This window comes from Phocoena sinus, chromosome 5 (genome assembly GCF_008692025.1).
Source record: "Phocoena sinus isolate mPhoSin1 chromosome 5, mPhoSin1.pri, whole genome shotgun sequence".
Taxonomy (NCBI): domain Eukaryota; kingdom Metazoa; phylum Chordata; class Mammalia; order Artiodactyla; family Phocoenidae; genus Phocoena; species Phocoena sinus.
The window spans coordinates 91,933,424-91,954,726 of NC_045767.1; the positions used below are offsets into that span (position 1 = coordinate 91,933,424).

A 21,303-nucleotide genomic window follows, 5' to 3' on the forward strand; every position below is an offset into this window, starting at 1 on the left:
CTCAGACTTTCCAGTCCTGTCACCCCCCAAACCGGCACCAGTCTGTACCCCTTTGCTTGTCGGCTCAGCGCTTCACTTACACGCAGGAGGGCGTCTGCTCGGCCACCACGAAGCGACATCTCCCTTTAATGCAGTAATGCTTGTACTGTTTGGGGCACCGAGAGAAGTGGCCTCTTCGCTTTGGTTGTGTGGTCGTAGCTGAAGAATGAGAAATGATTCAATAAATCAACTCACTTTAAATATACATTTGTAAATAGAATCATATTCCTAACTGTGCTACCAGTTTTTCTGTGGAATATACTCCAATCTCTCATTTCTCCTTCTCCCCACACTGGCATATGTCGGACTTTTGTGACCCGAAACTAGCCCTAGAGATTGGCTAATGGGGATTGTGACAGGAACGTCTCATATTTTAACTAAAATTTCTGTCCAAACTACCTCTCAGAAACGTTAGTGTTGTTTAAAGCGTAAAGCATAATTGTGGTAAGAGAGAAGCCTCTTCTTTCCATGAAGGTTGTCAGAGACATGGGGCTGATGGCATTGAAAAGAGAGGAGGGTTTTTTCCTTTCTTTTTCTTTTTTTAACTTAAACACAGCTCTTAGTGCCAGATGCTGGTCTGTAGCTTTATAGAGAGAGTCATCCCTCGGTATCTGAGGGGGATTGGTTCCAGGACCGCAGGTGACACCAAGATCTGCAGATGCTCAAGTCCCTTGTATTAAATGGCATTTACAGTCGGCCCTCGGTATCCCCCAGTTGGGATCCGTGGTTGGTTGAATCTGCGGATGCAGAACCCGCAGATTCGGAGGGAGGGCTGTATTTACTCATTTCATACTCAGAAGAGGCTTGTGAGGGAAGTACTGTTCTAACTGCTATTTATGGAGGAGCAAAGCACAACTCAAAGAGGCTAAATCACTTTCCCAGATCATGCAGCTAATATGTGGCAGACCTGGGACTCAAACCCAGGCAGTCCTGTCCCAGAGTCCATGCTTCTGCCTGCTCCACTCTGGTGCTCCGTCAGGCAGGTAGCTGTCATCTGCTCTCAGCCTGCGGCACCCAGAAGTCCTGCTTCTCTGAATGGGAGATTATCCCTCTCATCTGACCCCTGGAGGGTTTCTCTTGCCCTGAAGGAGGAAAACACTGTAAGCTTCATATCCAGGATTTCACTCCTACACTGACTTCCTTGTCTTACCCTTCAGAATCTTAATTGCCTAATTTTTCAAAGTTAATTTTTCACCAGGGGGTGTAATATGGAGCGATTTCTCCATCGTTCACGTGTAGAAAGTTTCAAGAAACAAGGATTGTCAAGAGAAACAGTAAAGAAATACTAACTAGCTGTTCCATGTGTTGCTTCACAACAGACACCCAGAGAAAACTGCTAACTAGCCAGCTCCAGCCCAGGGTCGGCCTTTCCATAGTCATGGTATGACCGACAGCTTGCAGGACTCAGACACCTATGGACCCAGAAAGCCTACAGTGGTCACTTCAGAGGGCATTTCACACTAGGTTTGGTATGGCACCTGGCACCCCAACGACGTTACACAATCCCTTTATAAATAGCAGTGACTACTAAACTTCTTAATTAATATTACGAAATGAGTATATATACATACATATGCCTATATAAAAAAATTGCAAAGGACTCTGGATGATCTACACACAGCAAATTTCTGTGATGCCAGGTCACAGACTTTCGGAGGGTGACAGAATGTTGTTGAGGCACTGGCTGACCTGGTTTTGGTTGGTGACTTGATTACCAGCCATGCGGACTGCCTGTACGTGCCAGACGTTTGCTCCCACGCATGCCAATCAATGGGACTCTTAGTGAAATTTCTCGCAGAAAGAACTGCAAAATGTCTCAAAGGCAAAGATCTGTGTACTTTGGCAAATAAATTGATCAAATGAAGGTCAGCTTCCATCCATCAAGTACTTCCTCTTTCCATAGCCCTGTAGTAGGCATTGGAAAACATCAAAGAAATAAGGGATATCCTATCTAACTATCTACATTGGTACAATAGAACAAATTTAAGTCGATAAAAAGCAACAAACCAGTAAAAACAACCATAGTAACCATGGAAACAGTGGAAAAAATACTGGCTTAGGAGGAAGGAAATTAGTGTTTCATTTTCAGCTCTGCCTTTCATGAGCCCTATGGGTCCAGGCAAGCTAATTAAGCTGTCTGAGCCTCAGTTTCATCATCTGGAAATTGAAGATGATAACATCTACCTTAAAGGGCTGTTGAGAGGCTCAGATAAAAAATACATGTGGAAATTCCTAGCAAAGTACCTGGGACAATAAAGTCCTCGGTAAATGAGTTGATTCTAGAATCTTGAAAATCTTGACAATTCTAAGAGAAATCTTGTGCCAGTACAAAGAGGGCTTATCTAATTAAAGAAAATTTCTAGGAAATGTAGACTTTTTTAGGAGGAGGTGAGCAAGCAGTTGAGCTGTGGATAATGTCAAGAGCAAAAGCTCGGGGTTGGGAATATGCCAGCCTTATGCAGGAGGTGGGTGGTAGATTTAATGGATATGGAAGAGACCTGAAGGAGAGTAGCCAAGGATGGCTGTGAAAGGAAGTCAGAGTCCACAAATGTCAGTGGGCTGAAGTGTTTACCCTTGAAATACAAGGTGGGAGAGAGCTGAAGAAGGTTCTTATGGATTAAATTACATGAAATATGTAAAACCTAAACTGTGAAGTGTTTTATCAATGTATTAGACAGGAAAGTGCACAACGGATTAAAGTAGGAAGATGCCAAAGGGGAAAAGAGGAATCCAAGGCATATCCGAGCCATGCAGACATACATGATATAGGCCTGGGGCAGGGAAATGGAGGGCAAGGAGATGAATTTAAGAATAGATGATCAATAAGGACCTACTGTATAGCACAGGGAACTCTACTCAATACGTTGTAATAACCTGTATGGGAAAAGAATCTGAAAAAGAGTATGTATAACGGAACCACTGTGCTGTACAACTGAAACTAACACAACACTGTAAATCAACTATACTCCCATAAAGAAGCAGTAAGACTTACTGACTTACTTGCTCCAGAAAGGTCTTTTCTACTTTGCAAAGCACACCTGACTTTAAATATAAGCCATATGGCTCTGTATCCTGAACTTTACTAATTCCTCTGGCTGTCATGCGCCTTTAAACATAGCCAGTCTTTTAATAAACACCATACGGAGCAAGATACCAGAGAGCGCCTTAACCAGCAGCTGCTGGATGCGGTGACTTGATCAGCCATGGTTCATCCAAGCAACACAAATCCATGCCAGGGAAATGTTTGCCAGGCGCTGTTTTGATTGCTCACAGAGTTCTCTCCTTTGCAAATAAGCATGCCCTTAAATATTCCCAGCATTATTTGGATTTAAAAACCCTTCCATGCCACCAAGCAGAAAATGTCCTAAGATTTCTCTCTGGAACTTTAAAACCTGGAAGAGTCCCATGTATTGTGTTTCTCTTTTGAGAAGTATATGGTATGGTCTTGAAAATGTAACAGCCGTGAAGATTTCCCTGATACTGGGGGTGGTGGAACTTAACTGATCTTTTTCCCTCCCACCTTACTCTTTTCCAACCCACATTCCTCAAACCAGAACCTTCCTCTGGGAGTGAGTTTGTCCCACAAAATTGCTGGAGAAAATTACACGTACCAGAGGATCAGATCGCGACACAATCTTATAAGCAGATGGGCGCCGCAGGTAACATATCGTAAACTCTTCATGAGACACTGTATTTCAGAGATTCTACAACCAATTAAATAAGAAACCACCAGGGCTACTGCAGGTCAGTGATGTCAAAATTTGATTCTAAGAGTTAGTAAAAGGGATCAGGAAAAAGAATAGCTTTCACTGATAGTATGGGCAGATAGATAGGAAGTGGTCACCTTCTTAGGGTCATATGAATAATTAGATGACATGTGATGGATTCCCTTGGGCCAAACTAAAGTGGAGGAATACAGCAGACACCCAAATAACCTAGTTTAAATATGGAATTTTCCTCAATTTGATGGATGCTTTGATTAAACAGTGTGATTCCTTAGTCTTTCTGTACATGGTTCTTATCCTCAAGCCAAAACAGGCTTTGTGATGCCTTTGTGATTAAAACTCTTCACAATTGATACATTAGGTTTACTTTTCAGAAAACCTTCCCTTATTTATTCCAATAATGCTCATGAAAAATCTATTTAATGATTTTGCAAATGATACTAATATCAGCAACTTCTGAAATCAACTCGAAGGGTAATATACAATTACTATGACAATGCTTTTTTGGTAAATCTCATTACAATATTTATAACCTCTTGTATCTCTAAACTTTTAGTTAGATACATAGTTCAATCTCTGTGTAAGAGATTTAAAAAGGGATACTAAATTTTGAGATAGAAGTCCCACAAGTGTTATCAAGGAGAGAGAGGAAGGAAAACAAATACCTATAAATTCATCTTCTCACACAGATATCTGACCTAAAAAATAGGGGGAACAACCGGTGCACAGAAGAGTTCAAGTGGTCACAGCAGAGTCTGGAGAAACATTTCCTCCTATTCTATGAAGTACAGCCTGAGGCTTTAATGTTCTAAGCATCTTCCCAATAAGGGTTTCTTCATTTTACAACCTTCTTAAGCCAGGAGGGGAGGAAGAAAGTTTTATACTTTTTAAGTTAATTTTCCTTCTTATCTTGCCAACCATCTCTGTGGGACAGGGGAATGTAAATTAATGATGCTCTTGAAAAAGTGCAAAATTGGAAAATATTTTGTAATTGAGGATTCCCATTTGTCTTCCATTCAATGCAGTTTCCTGTAAAACTGTGAATTGGTCTGTTTCTCCAGGAAAAGAAAAATAAATCTCACAGATGTACTTATTACCTTCCTGGTTTACTAGGATATGCTTACACGGGGGGCCAATCAGGTCTGATCAGCATGTCTTTTAAGCAGAAGGACTGTGCCAACCATTTCTGAGCTTACAGGAGTGAACCTTCACTTAGAGCTGCCCTTTTCATTCCAGCCCTTTAAAGGAAGAAAAAAGAATCCAGTATTGAGATTTGAGTGTATTTCATGTATCTAAAATTATTCATGGCTAGGAGACAAAGAAGAATCGACAGGGAAAAAATTGTATTTCCTTTTGTTTTTCAAGAGTGCGTGTGGAAAAAACAAACAAAAAAAAGAATGCATGTGATACCTCCTTTGCTCATTCTCCCCTGCTGGTTTGACCTCATCTCCCCTAACCTCTAAATTCTGCAATGCATTGAGGCTCAATGCTTTCTCATCTCTCCTCTTCTCTCCTCTTAAAGTTTCAGTTCTGTAAGATAAATAATTTCTAGAGATCTACTATACAACATCAGTTGCCATAATTAATAATATTGTACTGTACACTTAAAATTTTGTTAAAAGGGCGGATCCCATGTTAAATGTTTTTACTACAATAAAAAATATAAAAATACATTTAGGAGGATGATGAGGAAGATTTTTTTTAACACGGTCAATCCTCAGATTATGGAATAATCTCCCAAAGGAAATGTGAAAATGCTGTCATTTAAGACGTTTGAAACCAGACTGAAGAAAAGCACACAAACACATAAAGTTGGCTTTGTCCTTCTCACTACATGGGTGACAAGACCCACACAAGCATGACCTAACACAGCGGTGGACTCCACAGACTGTGGGCGCTCTCCAGACCACCCACTAGTGGGAGGGAAAGAAAGATGAAGGTTGGGCTGGAACTGATGACTCACATCAGGATGACTTGCTCAGCGTGTTCCTGGCTCAGTTACAACATTCCCAGGGTGCTAGGAAAGGAGCACTTAACACCACGTCACCATACTCCCAGCTCAGAGAAGTTTCCAGGGAATACAGGAGGCTCTTCTCCACTCTGCCCTACTTTCGGAATTGGCCTGTGTTGTGTTTTGCTTTGTTTTAAAATAAGCAACAACTCCTGTAGAACACCAGACCATGCAATTTATAAAGGACAGACAGACCTTAGACCAGGAGGTAGCCAACTATGGCCCCAAAGCCAAATCTGGCCCACGGCCTGTTTCTCTAAATAAAGGTTTATTGGAAGACATCCAAGGCCATTCATTTGCATAGGTCTACGGCTGCTTTCATAGTTCAATGGCAGAGAAGAATAGTTGCAACAAAGACCGCATGACCCACAAAACCTAAATTCTTACTATCTGACTCTTTACGAAGGCTGATCCCTGCCTCAGACTACTAAATTTGAGAATACTAATTCAGGAATCTTCAAGGTAAAATATGTTTTAAAATTGTTGCCTTCTTCCCTTCTTCTAAGTTATAAAATAGAAAAAAATAATTTTTTAATTTGAATAGAATATGCCAGGTTTCTATGAATCTAGTCCAAGACATCACATGCTAGAGGCTGAAGCACACACACATCTACGATGCCCAAAATAGTATAATGATGAAGAATGGAAGCACTAGAATGAGACAGACCTGAGCGCGAATCCCAGATTTGTGATATATCAGCTGTGTGACCTTTGGCAAGTTACGTATTCTTTCTAGCTTCACCTTGAAATAAAGTAAAAAATATTATCCAGCTCATAGGGTTCTTGCAAGGAGTGAATGAATTACTGTATGTAAAGCCCAGAGCCTGGTACATTAACATGTGCTCAAAAAACTACCTAGTTTTATGATTATTATATTATCAACAACTTACAATTTAGGGGGGGTCAAGTTTCTGAGGTTGAATATAAAGCTGATAAAAACAAATGCATCGCTTGTTATGCGTTACCTGGGCAATTTTCTCCACGATCTCCACAGAGAAGGCCATCATTTTCAGGACTCCTGGTTGAATTCCCATCTGCCACAACACAGTGGAGGATCACTAGACCTTCAATTTTAAAACAGAACCAAAACAAACATGAAAACTTGTTCAATGAAAATGTGCTCAATGTGAAAGGTTCTATCAAAGTCATGACGATTTATGAAAATAACAAGCCTGTAGCTCCCATTTCCAAGCCATTCTCCCGCAGCAAGGGAGGGCTACACAGGCCAGCATGTCTCATTTTTTAAGCTCAGGGCTCAAGACAGAATTTTCAAGCCAGCATCACTTACATCTGACAAACCCTGGCCCCTTAAATGAGGAGACTTGACCGTACTTGTGATGGAGCCTTATCCTACAAGCAGAAGAACAGAGGGAGCTCTCAGCTAGCGGATGAGTACACCGATGAATTTCCAGGGAGAAGGGATGATGAACCGGTGTAGCAATGTATTTTCTCCATGCCACACGGACCCAGTGTTTTTCAGGTATAAACTGTTGAGTGTGCTTCTTTCTGGGGAGATGCGAACTAGATATTCAATTCATAGGAATTATTTAAAAATTTCAAATTCCTCCAGCTAAGTACCTCTGTCTCTGACAAGGACAGGCTTCATAGAAAGGCATGGGGAAGAGAGGAACACCGTGTCGAGGTTAGGACAGCTTAGAATACAAAGTGTAGTCCTTGTGAGGGTCCTGATTCAAACAAAGCAACAGTAAAAATCACTTATGAGATAATTAAGGAAATCTGACATTGTCTGGACATTAGAGAATATGAAGAAATTGTTACAGTTTCAAGTGTGGTAATGATATTGTGGTTTGGATACAAAAAAACAGAGTCCATATCTCTTAGAGATATGTATTTAAATACTTATTAAGGAAATTAATGAATCTCCGATTTGCTTTAAAATAATCCAACCAGGGAAGAGGGCTGTGAGGTAGTGAGGGAAAGGCATAGATGAAACAAGATTGGCCACATATTGGTAACTGTTGAAGCCGGGTGGTAGGTATATCAAGGGTCACTCTGCTGTTCTCTCTTTTATATATATTTTTATATATATTTATATATATATATATATTTTTTTAAATATCTATCATAAGAAGTTGGAGAGGGGAGGGCAGTGGAGGACAGATAAGGCGGCTTGGTAGTTAACTTTTCCTGAGTTCACAACCTGCTTTTGCCACTTGACAGCCATGCACATTGGGCGAGTTTTATAACCTCTCAGTTTCCTCAGCAGCAAAGTGGAGATGATTATTAGCTCTTCTTCAGAGCATTGTGAGGATTCATCCAGGTAAGTGTGCAAAGCACTTAATACACTGCTGGCACATAATCGATGTTCAATTAAATTCTCATTATTATGTAACTGGTAGGAACAGAGTAACCTGCCCACGGATTGTATTGACATTTATACATCTAGCCAAGGTTCTAAACTATACATGTCCTCCGGTACAATTCAGTCCAACCAATGTCCACGAGCACCCAGAAACACACAGGTGGATAGGACATGCTCTACCCTCAAACTGCTCCAAAGCTACTAAGGCAGGTAAAGAGCCAACCAAGTAACCAAAACACAAAGTGATAGTATTGTACCAGAGAACAATAGTATTCAGAAAGGTCAAAGGCCAAAAGGTCTTCAAAAAGAGTTTTTCAAAACAGAAATTCTTTTCTATCTCTATTGAATTCGAAAAAATTTTTTTTTTAAAAAAGAGGTGGTAACTAGCATTGGAAACAGTGAAGAGAAATCGAAACTCATATCCATTGGGGATGGGTAAATTAGTATTACTTTTCTGGAGGACAATTTAGCACTATGTGTGCTAGAAGCTAAAAGCTTAAAATTGTACATGCACTTAAATCCAGTAATTTCATTTCTAGTAAGTGTGCCTAAGAAATAATTTAACATACATAAAAAGACTTCGCTACAAAATCTCTCCACGTGACATTGGTTATAAAAAATTAGAAATTACTTAAATATCTAACAATAGAGAATTGATTAAATATAGGGAATACTTCCACGCAATAAAATGCTATTCAGCCATAAAAAATGATTTTCAAACATTTCAAAATATTCCTCAGTAAGAGAAGCAGGCTACAGAATAGTGATGTAGTGGGATCTGAGTGTTTGCGTCTGTTTGTGATAAGTATAAAAATATCCATACAGATAAATAGTCAAAGAAGTTGGGTAAGTAAGTAGGTAGAGAGTTGCCCACAATGGTTAGAAGAAGACTTTTTCCTTAATTTTCTTTATTTGCACATTCTTATTTTTCTATCTGAATATTCTGTTGATTGCAACAAGAAAAAAGGAATAGCTCAAAATTTAAAAAAAAAACAACAAAAATTTGGCAACCAAATTTCCAGATTTTTCCTATCTTTTATCCCAATACCTGGCTCCCTCCTTTCACACTTAGAAGAAATCAGAAACAATCATTTATGACTTCTCAAGCACAGGAATTGTATATTAATCAGTTTGGTAATCCTGGAATCTAACACAGAATACAATGGATATTCAACAAATGTTGAAAGATTGACCAATCTTAGGTCAACCTATAAACAAACAAACTAACTAAACAATCAATTTCTAGTGGAAAATTTTAACCATCTTCTTTTTTACTATAAAAACAGATTTAAATCATTTTTTAAATCCCATACATGGGCTTTCTTCATGGGCAGATTCAAGAGGCATTAATTCTGCAGTTGATCTGTTCTGATGACGGAAATTGAAAAATAAACTAAATCTCATAGAGATTCAACATCTGCAAACTGAAGATGACAATATCTCTGCCTCAGGGCTATTGTAAAAACTAAGTTGAGTAACATAAGAAAAGGCACACACAGGGCTTGGCACATAGTATACAATTTTTACTCTTCTTCTGCTCCTTCCCACTATCACTTATGATTTAACACACTCATTCGTTATTTCCACATAACAGAGGAAGTCCTGATTCCATTGACAACCCTGCCTGGCCCTCCTAACCTTCCTGGCAGGCTGAGCCCAGGCTCTCTTCTGCTAGGGCTCACTCCACATGCTGGCATCAGCTGGCAAAGGAATTCCACTGGGTAGAGCCCCTGTGGAGGACCCCTTGCGGTAGAGACATTCTCAGGCCAACCAGACGCCAAGCTCAAGGCTCTGGGACAGGGTCCACAGTCCCTCCTACTCCCACCTAATAATCTTCATCAGCTGGTGCTCATGAACCAAATCGAGCTTGAGCCTGAAGAACCATTTACTTAGTCTGCATAGTTTTAAAAAATTGAATCATGACAGTTCATATCAAGCCTGGATTTTCCTGTTTCTATTTAGAAAGCAGGAGGTCTGGCAACACAGATCTGAAACACCTTCGTGGCAACAGCTGGCTAGAGCCTAGTAGCACGTGACCACTTTAAATGCCACAGACCCCATCAGGCTTGCTGCGTTCATCTATTTTAACTGCGTAGACCCTGACGGGTGTTTGAGTGAGTGATCTGTATGGAGCAACTCAGAAATCAGAGAAATGCTCACAAAATCATCCACCCAATATTGAAGGCTGCTTCAAAGACAAAGGCCACTCCTGTTCCATCCATAATTCAACAGATATTTATTAAACATTTTGTGTTTGGCACTGGTGCACAACACTGAAGGTTCAAAGATAACATATTATCACTAACCTCAAGGAGCTCACATTTTGACAAGGAAGATAGACACACAAATCTCTAAGGTATAGTGTGATGAGTACGAAAGAGGTAATACAGGAATAACACAGAGCGGAGAATCAACTCTGCTGCAGCAAAGACTCACTGAGAAGGCGGGAATTATGGTGAGTTTTTAATGAGTAATAAATGATTTTTTAAAACATCAATTAGTAACTTCTAGAAAATGAAAATTGTGTAAGCAAGTAATTATGTTATAATGTACTGTGACATAATTATAGTACATTATTTGTTTCAGCAGTGGACAATATTTATATGGTAATAATAATGTAAATACTGATAATTTAACAAAATGTATTGTAAAACCAGGACCAGTAATTAGCCAACACAGACCATGTGGGGAAAGTGGTTGTGATTAATCATAATCTGTGCTGTGCTAGTTCTTAAGTGCTTTGAGTATCACTCCTATAGTAACTATACTAGAATTAGAAGAGAATCTCATAGGTCAAAGTCTAAACTTGACAAGTCAAGAAACAACATTATAAGCATACTGTTTAGCAATACAGAGATAAACACAGAAGAGGCACCTGAAGGAGTCAAAAGTGGTTGATTCTAGGGCGGTGAAGAGGCAGGAAGGCAGGTACAAAGATCTGCTATTCATCATTATAAACTTTTTAGTACTATTCGATTTTTTAAAATTTGTGTATATTTATTACTTTATTAAAAACAGAATTAATTTTTAAGAAAAGGATAAATAAAATTGTAATGAACCAGGTCATTCTAAATAAAAGGGACAACTTATAAAAAGACATGGCATGAATAACTTGTCTAGTTCACTTGGAGGGTGATTGGGGCTTGTGATGGAAGAGGAGACTGGAGGGCTGGTAGGTCACAAATGGCCTAAGAGCCACGTTAGTTACTTTGAGTTCTGTTATGTCGCTAAAATGGGGTCATTGAAAAGTTTTAAGTGAGAAGCAACATGATCATCTTCTTTTCTTTCAGTTTGAAAAGTCTGCTTTAATACAAATACAGGTGATTTCAGACATACCTAAATGAGGCGGTAGCACACAAATCCGTATGGAGAAGAAGAAATGAATGCGAGAGATATTCACAAAGTGAAATACAAAAAAAGACTTGGTGACTAATGGGCTAGAGTGGGAGATAAGGAAAAGGGAGTCTAGGATGACTCCGGAGTTTGTAACTAGAGTGAATGTCTGGATTGTGGTACCAATCACAAATATAAGGTATACAAGAAGACAAACAGGTTGAGGATTACCGTAGACTGAATTTCTTGTTGAAACCTAATCCCTAATGGGATGTGACGGGCCTTTGGGAGGTGATTAGGCTGTGAGGGTGGAGACCTCGTGTATGGGATCAGGACCCTTGTAAAAGACACCTCACAGAGCTCCCTTGCCCCTTCTGCCATGTGAGGACACAGCAGAAAGATGGCTGTCTATGAACCAGGAAGCAGGCTCTCACCAGACATTGAATCTACTAGACCCTTCATCTGGAACTTATCAGCCTCCAGCACTGTGAAAAATAAATGTTTGTTGTTTACAAGCCAATGTTGTTACAAGTCTATGTTATTTTATTAAAGCAGCCCAAACTGACTAAGACAGGCATGGAAAAAAAATCAGTTTTAGACACTCTGAATTTGAGATGACTGTGTCTCATTTAGAGACAGTAAATGGATATTAGATCTGGAGCTGTGGAGTGAAGTCATAGCTACGAGTTCTACATTTCGGAGTTATGAGAAATAAACTGGTATTTAACGCCACACATATTGATCTGTTAGAAAGAGCCATGTGAAAAGAGAAAGCTGATTATGGATAGAATACTGAAAAAAATCAATATAATAGAGGGGCAGAAAGAGAAGAGCCCTCAAGGGATCAAGAAGAGCCACAGGGCTTCCCTGGTGGCGCAGTGGTTGAGAGTCCGCCTGCCGATGCAGGGGACACGGGTTCGTGCCCCGGTCCGGGAAGATCCCACATGCCGCGGAGCGGCTGGGCCCGTGAGCCATGGCCGCTGAGCCTGCGCATCCGGAGCCTGTGCTCCGCAACGGGAGAGGCCACAACAGTGAGAGGCCCGCATACCGCAAAAAAAAAAAAAAAAAAAAAAAAAAAAAAAGAGCCACAGAACTAAGAAGAGAGGTTTTCTAGAAGCATTTGGTCAACTGTATAAAAACTGATGGAGAATTAAAGATAAGAACTGAAATATATGCAGTAGATTTGACAACCAAAAAGCACTAGCAATTTCTTGCTAAAGAAATAGTAATGGTATGAAAGCTGTGCAAATAATTGGAGATTACTCTTCACAGATGTTGAACTGAGAAAGGGAGGGGGGTTAAGATTAGTCAATATGTACAGAAAAAAAAGAGAGTTATTTTGCTTTTGTTTTATTATGAAAGATCATTGACAGGAAGATGCCAAAGGTACAGGAGAGAGGCAAAGGATGAATTAATGACAGAGCGGAGAGGTTGGACAGTTTAGCCCAAAAGGCAGGGCCACTTCTGCAAGTGCGATGTAGTTCTTTGCAGTCAGAGTTAGTAATTCTGGCAAGTATAACTCTATTTTGAGTGAATGGAAAGTCTTTGGAAAATAAGAGCTTAAATGTATTTTATATTCAATACATCTGACCTCATTGCTCAAGGAAATCCAAGTTCTGGTTAAAACGAGTGGGAAACATCTAACGTGTTTCTCAGCTTCCACATTACTGGCGTTTGGACTGGATAAATCTTTGCTGTGGGATGCTGTGCATTGTACTATGACTAGCAGTATCCCTGGCTTTTACCCACAAAATGCCAGTAGCATCCCCCTCCCTTCCTCCACCTACCACTGAGATGTTACAATCAAAACTGTCCCCAGACCTTGCCAAGTGCTTCCTTGGGGGAGAAATTACATTGGTTGAGAACCATTGCAATTCTCTCCAAACTTAGATACGGAAAACATAAGATCTTCATTCAAAAGAGTCACAAATTATATTAAATTTCAGAATTAGTAAGAACCTTAGAGGTATTCAAATCTCCTACCAACCCTCAGCTCCCCTAAAAACATCCCCTGGGAGAGTTCACCTTTAAAATTTCAGCAGAGACTTCACTCCCTTCTAAGGCATCACATTCCAATGAGACCATTCATCCATTCTTTCACTCACAATCATTCATTCATTCAAAAAAAATTAAGCACCTATTTCTAAAGCTCTATAAATGCTTCTTTATGTTGAACTGGTTTTTGCCTTCCCATAATTTTACTCTGCTCATTGGAATCACCTAGAATAAGTCTAATCTCTCTTTCTCGTGACTGATCCTCGTATATTTGAAGCCAGAGATCAAGTCTTCCTGAAAAGATTTCTCCTCCTCAGGCTAAACATCCTGGTTCCTCCAACCGTATTTTACCTGACATCATCAAGACCTCTCATAAGCCTTGACATCCTCCTTAAAAACAAGGTTAAAATACAGGGCCATTTTACATGGTTTGGCAAAGACAGAATAGGGTGGGGCTCTCAGCTCTCACATTGCGGGCACCATATTCCTGATAATGCAGCTCCATAGCATATCAGCCCTTTTTAACTATTCTATTAAATACAGGGGTTTTATTCTGCTTAGAATACATAGAAGCTCTTAAACCACTTATACTGTCGGAAAGCAGTGTATTAGTGGCTTTTTTGTTCTTTTTGGTTTTGCTCTGTTTTGTTTCATTTTAATCTGAGAAATGATTTTGTACTTGTCCATTTTAAATGTTATTGTGTTAAATTTTACCTGTCATCCAAATATTTCACAATCTCTTTGTTTTCTTATTCTTTCATTCCGCCTATTATCCATGCCTCCCTGCTGCACATGACCTGCAGAATTCTCAGGTGCATTCAAGGAATAAAAACAAAATAAAACAAAATAATGTTAGATTAGCTGCATTTGCTAAGTGACTGGATATTGAGTTCCTATTTCTGGGGTTGTTTTTTTTTTTCTTTTTTTTTTTTAGTGGAACATTTTATTTTATTTTATTTTATTATTTTGTAATAGATCTTTATTGGAATATAATTGCTTCACAATACTGTGTTAGTTTCTGTTGTACAACAAAGCAGCCATATGCATACACATGTCCCCATATTCTCTGGGGTTGGTTTTTAAATACCAACTCCACTCATAAAATTAAAGACAAAAAGGAAAAGAAACCCAATTCTACTTTAGTGAGTCAAAGCTCCATTTACTTTTATGCACTTTGAGATTCTCAAATTAAAAATTACAGAATGTATTAAATGTATTATCCCCATCAGCCATCACGGAGAATGAAGTCATTGGGAACAATACAAGCATTCAAAGAGACACAGCTTGACAAGGAGCATGACCCACTGTCTCAAAGTTACTGCTAACGCTGAGGTAAGTCATACACCAGCTGGATCAACTACTTAAAAAGATCAAATGTGACCAACCTAAACAGTCATATATGTTGTATTTGCCTCATCTCTGAGCTGAACTTTCCATTTTTAGAGCCAAGTACATTTTATATTTTTTAAATAAACATAACATTATCGCAAAATGTCCATACATTATATTCTGATAACTTAGGATATCTTCTTAGGTACCCTAACTTCTACTTGTGTTTACTAAATCCAGTGATTTCCTATGACATCACATCAATCTTATTTTAGGAATCAAACCACACTCCATGTCCCATTAGACAATTCAACTGTAAATCAACAGAGAATGTCAATTTATGAATATAAGCAGAAATTAGAAGAATATTTCACAGTCAGATCTCTGCTATTTCATTTATATTAGAGGGAAGCAGTATAGGTTAATAGGAAAAAGATATTTGAAGTCAAATGGAGCTGTACTTGAATCCTGAATGTACCTTTTAATCACCAGCTTTGTGATAAGATTAAGTTACTCAGCATTGAAATTCAGGGTCCCCATCTGTAAACTGAGGCCCATAATATATAACTTACATGGTAACGATTTAACTATCTGTTTAAAGAAAGTGCAAAAAGTAAATTATGAATTATTAACCCCAGTAATGCCTGGCACAAGATAGGCACTCAACAGAATAGCAGCTCTAAGAGAACAGAAGTAAAAAAGAATTCTTATTACTCATTTAGATTCTCAACTCTCATTAATGAATATTGACAAATTTCTACATTTATGATGTGATTTGACTTGTGTATAAAATATGCTTATGAAACAAACTACAAAAGATAAATACACATACATACTATACTTCTATAGTACACTTATACATATGTGTTCAATGAGGAAAATCTGTATGATGGCCTTTCCACATGCTGCTTTTTTCCAGTGTTTTTAAAAAGATATTTGACATTAATGTACCTCAACTGCTTAATAGAAATATGCCATCTTCTGCATGTATGGTTCTTTGTATTTTCAGCACAGTTCTGCCAGTACTCAGCATGGTGTTTATGTCAGTTGGGAGTTACTGATTCAGTTGGTTAGTGAAGTGATTCAGTGATACAAATATAACAGATAAAGTCAGATCTTAGATCATACTATTGAACAGTCAAATGGCTTATATTTGATTAGAAATCTAATTTTAATTTCTGGAAAATAAAGTTAACAAAATTTTAAAATTTAAATCAACGTTAGGAGTAAAAACTATAAGCATCTGGGGAATTTCCCAATGTATCTTTATTGTCAAAAAGAAAATCAGAATCTTGAGTGTACATACTATACACAAAAAGTATTTTCTATGTCCAAAAAGAGGACATGTCTAAAATGGAGTTGAAAAAATATATTTAGTGGTGGAAATGCTGTTTAACATTGAGCTTATGGGTGGCTGAGTAAAAAAGTGTGAAATAGATTAAGTTTGACGTTGATGTTCTCCTTCATCTTTTTTTAACTCCTTTTCTGTCTTTTTTGTTGTTGTCTTTTCCCCTCTTATAAACCAGTATCCTCCTACTGCTTTAACATTTCCCCTAATAGAACATAATTTCTTCATAGGTTTCCCTTTCTAAATGTATTTACTTTCAAAGCAGACCTGCAAGGAGAGAAATTGCTTAACTCAACAGAAATACTCTAGAATCAAGTGGCTCAACCTGGGTCTTCTGGAAAGCAGAGCCTGAGACACAGATTAAGGGGTTATCACTTTATTGGGGAGGTACGAGCTCTGGGCCATGAGAATGAGAAAAAGGGAAGCAAGCAGAGAAGGAGGCAAAGCAATGCAATGTGTGTACCCATCACGCTGGGTGCAGCTCCAGAGTGAGCCACAAAGACACCGAAATGAGTGACACATTCACTCATCCAAGGGCCATGTAAAAGGTTCAGAAAGGAACTGCGTCTTGAAGCTGCTCACAGAAGAAAGAATGAAGGAGGAATTTCCCTGCCCCAGTCACTTCCATCACCCATTTTCTTTTGGACAAAATTTTCCCCACTGGGTGCTGCCTCCCCCAATCTCCGGCCCCTTGGCGAGTGAGAGACCAGAACACATGCCCTGGGACACGGCCTCGAAGTCCCAAAAGAGGGGCAAGCTGGTATGAGTGGAGAGCTGATCAAGGGACAGGGGAGGTAGTTGAAAGGCCCTTAAGAAGTGCACGATTCTGTGTCCCAGTACAGTGAGGATTTGGGGCATCAGGACACCTTGGGGGAGCCTTGTTCCAGGACAAGGAGGGATTTTTCTAAGGTCTCTCAAATCACACCACCTGGAAGACTGCCTATTGTACAAAACTGAAAGACACGTTTCCAGATTTTCAGAGCCAGGAGGGGAGGCCAAGACAAGAGTGGAGAAAAAATAAGAGAGTCTTCACAAATAGTTTATGTCCATTCAAAATCAGGAGAGTAGAATATGACCTCCTTCCGCCGCCTCCAAAAAGAATTCTATTCCAAATGGTATAAACAATATCTTGGTGTTTAAGAAGGGCTTAGAATGATGGATAACATTTTTTTAACTCATAAAAGAACTCCACATTCTTATATTTTTAAAGCCCAGAGAGGGAAGTAATTTAACAACCTGTCATACATAAATTAACTCATATATCTGAAAGTTGTCAACACCACGATAATGCCTTTGCCAGTAAATCCACCATTTTATTTTTGCCATGACCGTTATTAAATCTGTGACAACAATGACTAAATTGAATGGGAACCCTATAGCAACCTAGAGCTAGTTTCTTAGAAACCATCAGTTGTCAAAACTTGACGTTTTGAATTCTATCCCTTTATGATAAGGCCGGACCAGACAGTCAGACATTGTAGCGCTTTAAATGAAAAGCTCTGGGATCACTGAATTTCCATAATAGTTCAAAGAGAGGAGGCAAAAGGAACCATGGAAAAAGAACAATTTGTTATCAAGGAGGATTATCTGAGTGCAAAGTGAGGAGGAATAGTGGAGTTGGCTTCTGGATCCAGCGATAACACAGCCTCTGACCCATGAGGAAACACTCATCAAACTTTAATAATGGTAAAGAAAAGAACATAGGGTGTCAGAGTAGATGCTCTCCCAACCTGAAAAAGCCCCAGAATTTAAGCCCTTAAAATGAGTTAGGATAACTCAAGCCAACTTAACTTTAACCCATTATTATCTTTATTGATCAAACCATTTGCAGAGACCAGAAACATCAATCAATCAATATCAGACAGTATAATTGCCAGGTATAAAGAAAATAAATTCTAATAGAATTCCAAAAAGAGGCAATGTTAAGCTGAAGAAATTATAGGGAAAACTTTCACAAAAGAAGTTGGAAACTAAACTGGACCGAAGGCAATGACGTAGAAATGAGTTGAGTGTGTTTTGGGGGACAAAGTAAAGATGTCCAGCTGGAGTGAAGAATTATACAGAGAAGTATCAAGAAACAAGGACCTGGGAGATCAGCTCGGTGCTTTGTGACCACCTAGAGGGGTGGATTAGGGAGGGTGGGAGGGAGGGAGATGCAAGAGGGAAGAGATATGGGAACATATGTATATGTATAACTGATTCATTTTGTTGTAAAGCAGAAACTAGCACACCATTGTAAAGCAATTATACTCCAATAAAGATTTTTAAAAAAGAAAAGAAACAAGGGCCTTCTTGATGTGTGTGGTGTGACTGTGAAATAATTCAATTGATTTTTCTTGTGTGACCTATGAACATGACTCATTAAGAAATAGTCACACCACGTTTCCAGTTGAAATTTCAGTGTCTGTTCACCACATCCTGAATAAAGCAGCTGACTAATCTAGAAATCAAGAAGTATTTAATAGTGGTGAATGCTGTTGGGTAGAAATCGTTAAGAAAGAACGGGGTGCATTTCTTTTGCTACCCTTCTGCGAAGGCAAATGAAAAGTGTATCGTTTCACCTGGCATCTAAATCACATTTTGTTCTTCTTACCCTCTATTACAGGATAACTATCATTTATCTAAAAACAAGTAGAGAATCTTCTCACAGAAGTTTCCTATCATAGGATGTTAGAAATTTGCAATGTTAGAAATTTGTCTCCTGAAATAATAGCATTTGAAAATTTTGCAAAATAATCAATTATAGTTATGCTAGGGTTTTTCCCCATCACAGCAGGATCCCAGGTCATAACTATTATCTTAATAGTTGGTAAAATATAAAGAGTGCAGCGTCTTTAAGGCAAAAACTGAGCCTGGGGCAAGGGATTGATACTGCGTCCCAAGATGTCCTCTCATCACATCGTATGAGGGGTACATGATATCTACATGGCATTATTGGTGATGTTAACCTTGATATTTCTATTCAGGAAAAGACATGGTGGAATACACTTTGGGCCGGGTGGGAGTGAAGTCACTCAAGTGATTTTCTTTTTCAAAATTCTTTACCATTAGCTCCCCAGGTCTCCATCTGTCCTGCGTCTTCTCCTTGCAGAGAAGTCAGCTGACAGTACCAACCTCCAAAGTACCCCCAAAGTGAAGTAACTTTATAGTAGCGTCTATAATTCATGGAGTCATAAGAACCTTTGGTGGTCATTTGGTCCAACTCCTACCTCACCTAGGAATCACCTCTACACAGCCTCCTGTGAATGCAATCCAGACCACAGACATGCCCAGGCATGGGAAGATCACCGCATCCCAAGGCAGCTGATTCCATTTTTTCAGAGCTCTACTTGGGAGAAAATTTCCTAAATTAATGTGAGAGCTGTCTTCCAGGAATGTTAGTTCATTAATCCAAGTTGTACACTCTGAACTACACAGAGGAAACCTTTGCTGGGTCACCTTTTCAACGATTTGAAATTGACTCTCATAACCAAAACTTTCTCTTTTCTACCCACCACCCTGACCTCTATCCTTCTATCCTTTCAGTTATGTGTGTGTGTGTGTGTGTGTGTGTGTGTGTGTGTATGCGTGTGTGTGTGTGTCTTTGGCTTCCCCATCGATCTCCTGTCTCTTGTCTTTCCAGAGCATCAATGATTTCTTCAGAGCTCACTCACCAGTGACCTCCTCCTGAGCCTCAGCCTCGTCCATCTCCACAGTATTTGATATGGTTGATCTTCCCAAATCGTCCATCTAAAAATCACCCTCTCTTGGCTTCTTGACTTATCCTTTCCTTTCTTTTCACTCAGCTCTGCCAGTTACTTTTCTGACACCTACACCATATATGGGTGCCATCAACACTCTACTTTCAGTCCTCTTTTTCTTCTGATCATTTTTATTGTGGTAAAATATATATAACATAAAACTTACTATCTTAACCATTTATAAATATACCGTTCAATGACATTAAGTACATTTATACTGTTGTACAACCATAACCACCTGATCTCCAGAATTCTTTTTATCTCACAAAACTGAGACTCCATACCCACTAACTCCCCATTTCCCGCTCCCCCAATCCCTGGCAACCACCATTCTACTTTCTATCTATGATGTTGCCTTGGTCTTCTTTTTTATAATGCCATTTGATCTCACGAAATACCCATAGACTTAGTGTTGGAACAAATATGTACTGAGGGTTTACTGTGTGCTAGGCACTGTGCTAGAGCCTGAAATTATAATCGGCTAAATGATGCATTTATATTTTCAGCCCTATTTTCTAACCAGATGATTGTCCAAACTGGGTGGCCATTAAAATTTCCTGTAAGAGTCTTTTTTGTAATTTTTTTTGTAATAATTTTAGATTTACAGAAAAGTTGCAAAGTACACAGCATTCCTATACACCCCTCACCCACTTTCATTTCCTCTAATATTATCATCTTTCACTACTGTGGTACATTTATCAAAATTAAGAACCAGCATTGGTAGATTACTATTGACTAAACTCAAGACTACATTCTGACTTCATCAATTTTCCATTAATGTCCTTTTTATGTGTCAAAACTCTTAGGAATTTGGCATCTTTGATGACATTTACCCTGACCACTTGGTTAAGGTAGTGTTCACCAGATTTTTACACTGTAAGGTTATTTTTTTTTTTTCCTTTTCATATTCTATTCTCTGGAAGCGAGTCACCAAATCCAGCCTACACTCAACGAGGTCAAGGAATTAAGCTCTACCTCTTAGAGGGGGGAGTATCCACCTCTATTATTTGTAGTTATTCCATAAGGAAAATTTGTTTCTTCTCCTGAAAAGTCTTTAAAAATTTAGATTCATAGGGACATGTCAACCAGACTTTAGTAGGTCTGCAGAGAGGCCTAATAATCTGTACTTTTTGCTTTTCTTGGAAGAACAATCAGGCCTGGGGTCCACTGCTCTAATTTGAAGTCAACATCCATATTTCCAAATGCTCATAAGACTTTTGAATGTCTCAAAAGCAGTTCACATCCTTACCAGAAAAAGGAAGTTCTCTTTCACATATGGCACCATAAATTCTTGTTCTCTCCCAGGTTAACAGTGTTGGAAACAGCTTTAATACTTTTTTTGTTACTTAGACAAGTCATTCATATAAATTGTTGCTTAGAAATATTTATTCCTTTCTCTCCATTGCCTGGTCCAGGCTTTCTGGGCTAGGTAAAACCAATCTTAAAACCACTGTACTCCC

The 21,303-nt window shown here is 39.0% G+C and overlaps 1 protein-coding gene across 6 annotated transcripts in view; it reads right to left on the reverse strand.

Annotated features, from left to right (window-relative positions):
- BTC (betacellulin) overlaps positions 1-21,303 on the reverse strand; it is a 40,050-nt gene that overhangs the window by 9,624 nt on the left and 9,123 nt on the right. For 2 of the 6 annotated variants that reach the window (XM_032633294.1, XM_032633295.1), the window contains exons 2-3: positions 6,741-6,839; positions 81-198 (exon numbers count right to left, since the gene is read on the reverse strand). In XM_032633294.1, the coding sequence (XP_032489185.1) occupies positions 81-198; positions 6,741-6,839 (217 nt within the window). Of the gene's footprint in view, positions 1-80; positions 199-946; positions 1,122-6,442; positions 6,518-6,740; positions 6,840-14,140; positions 20,114-21,303 lie in introns of those variants that run through there. The other 4 variants (XR_004350070.1, XR_004350069.1, XR_004350071.1 and 1 more) reach the window with 4 other exon arrangements.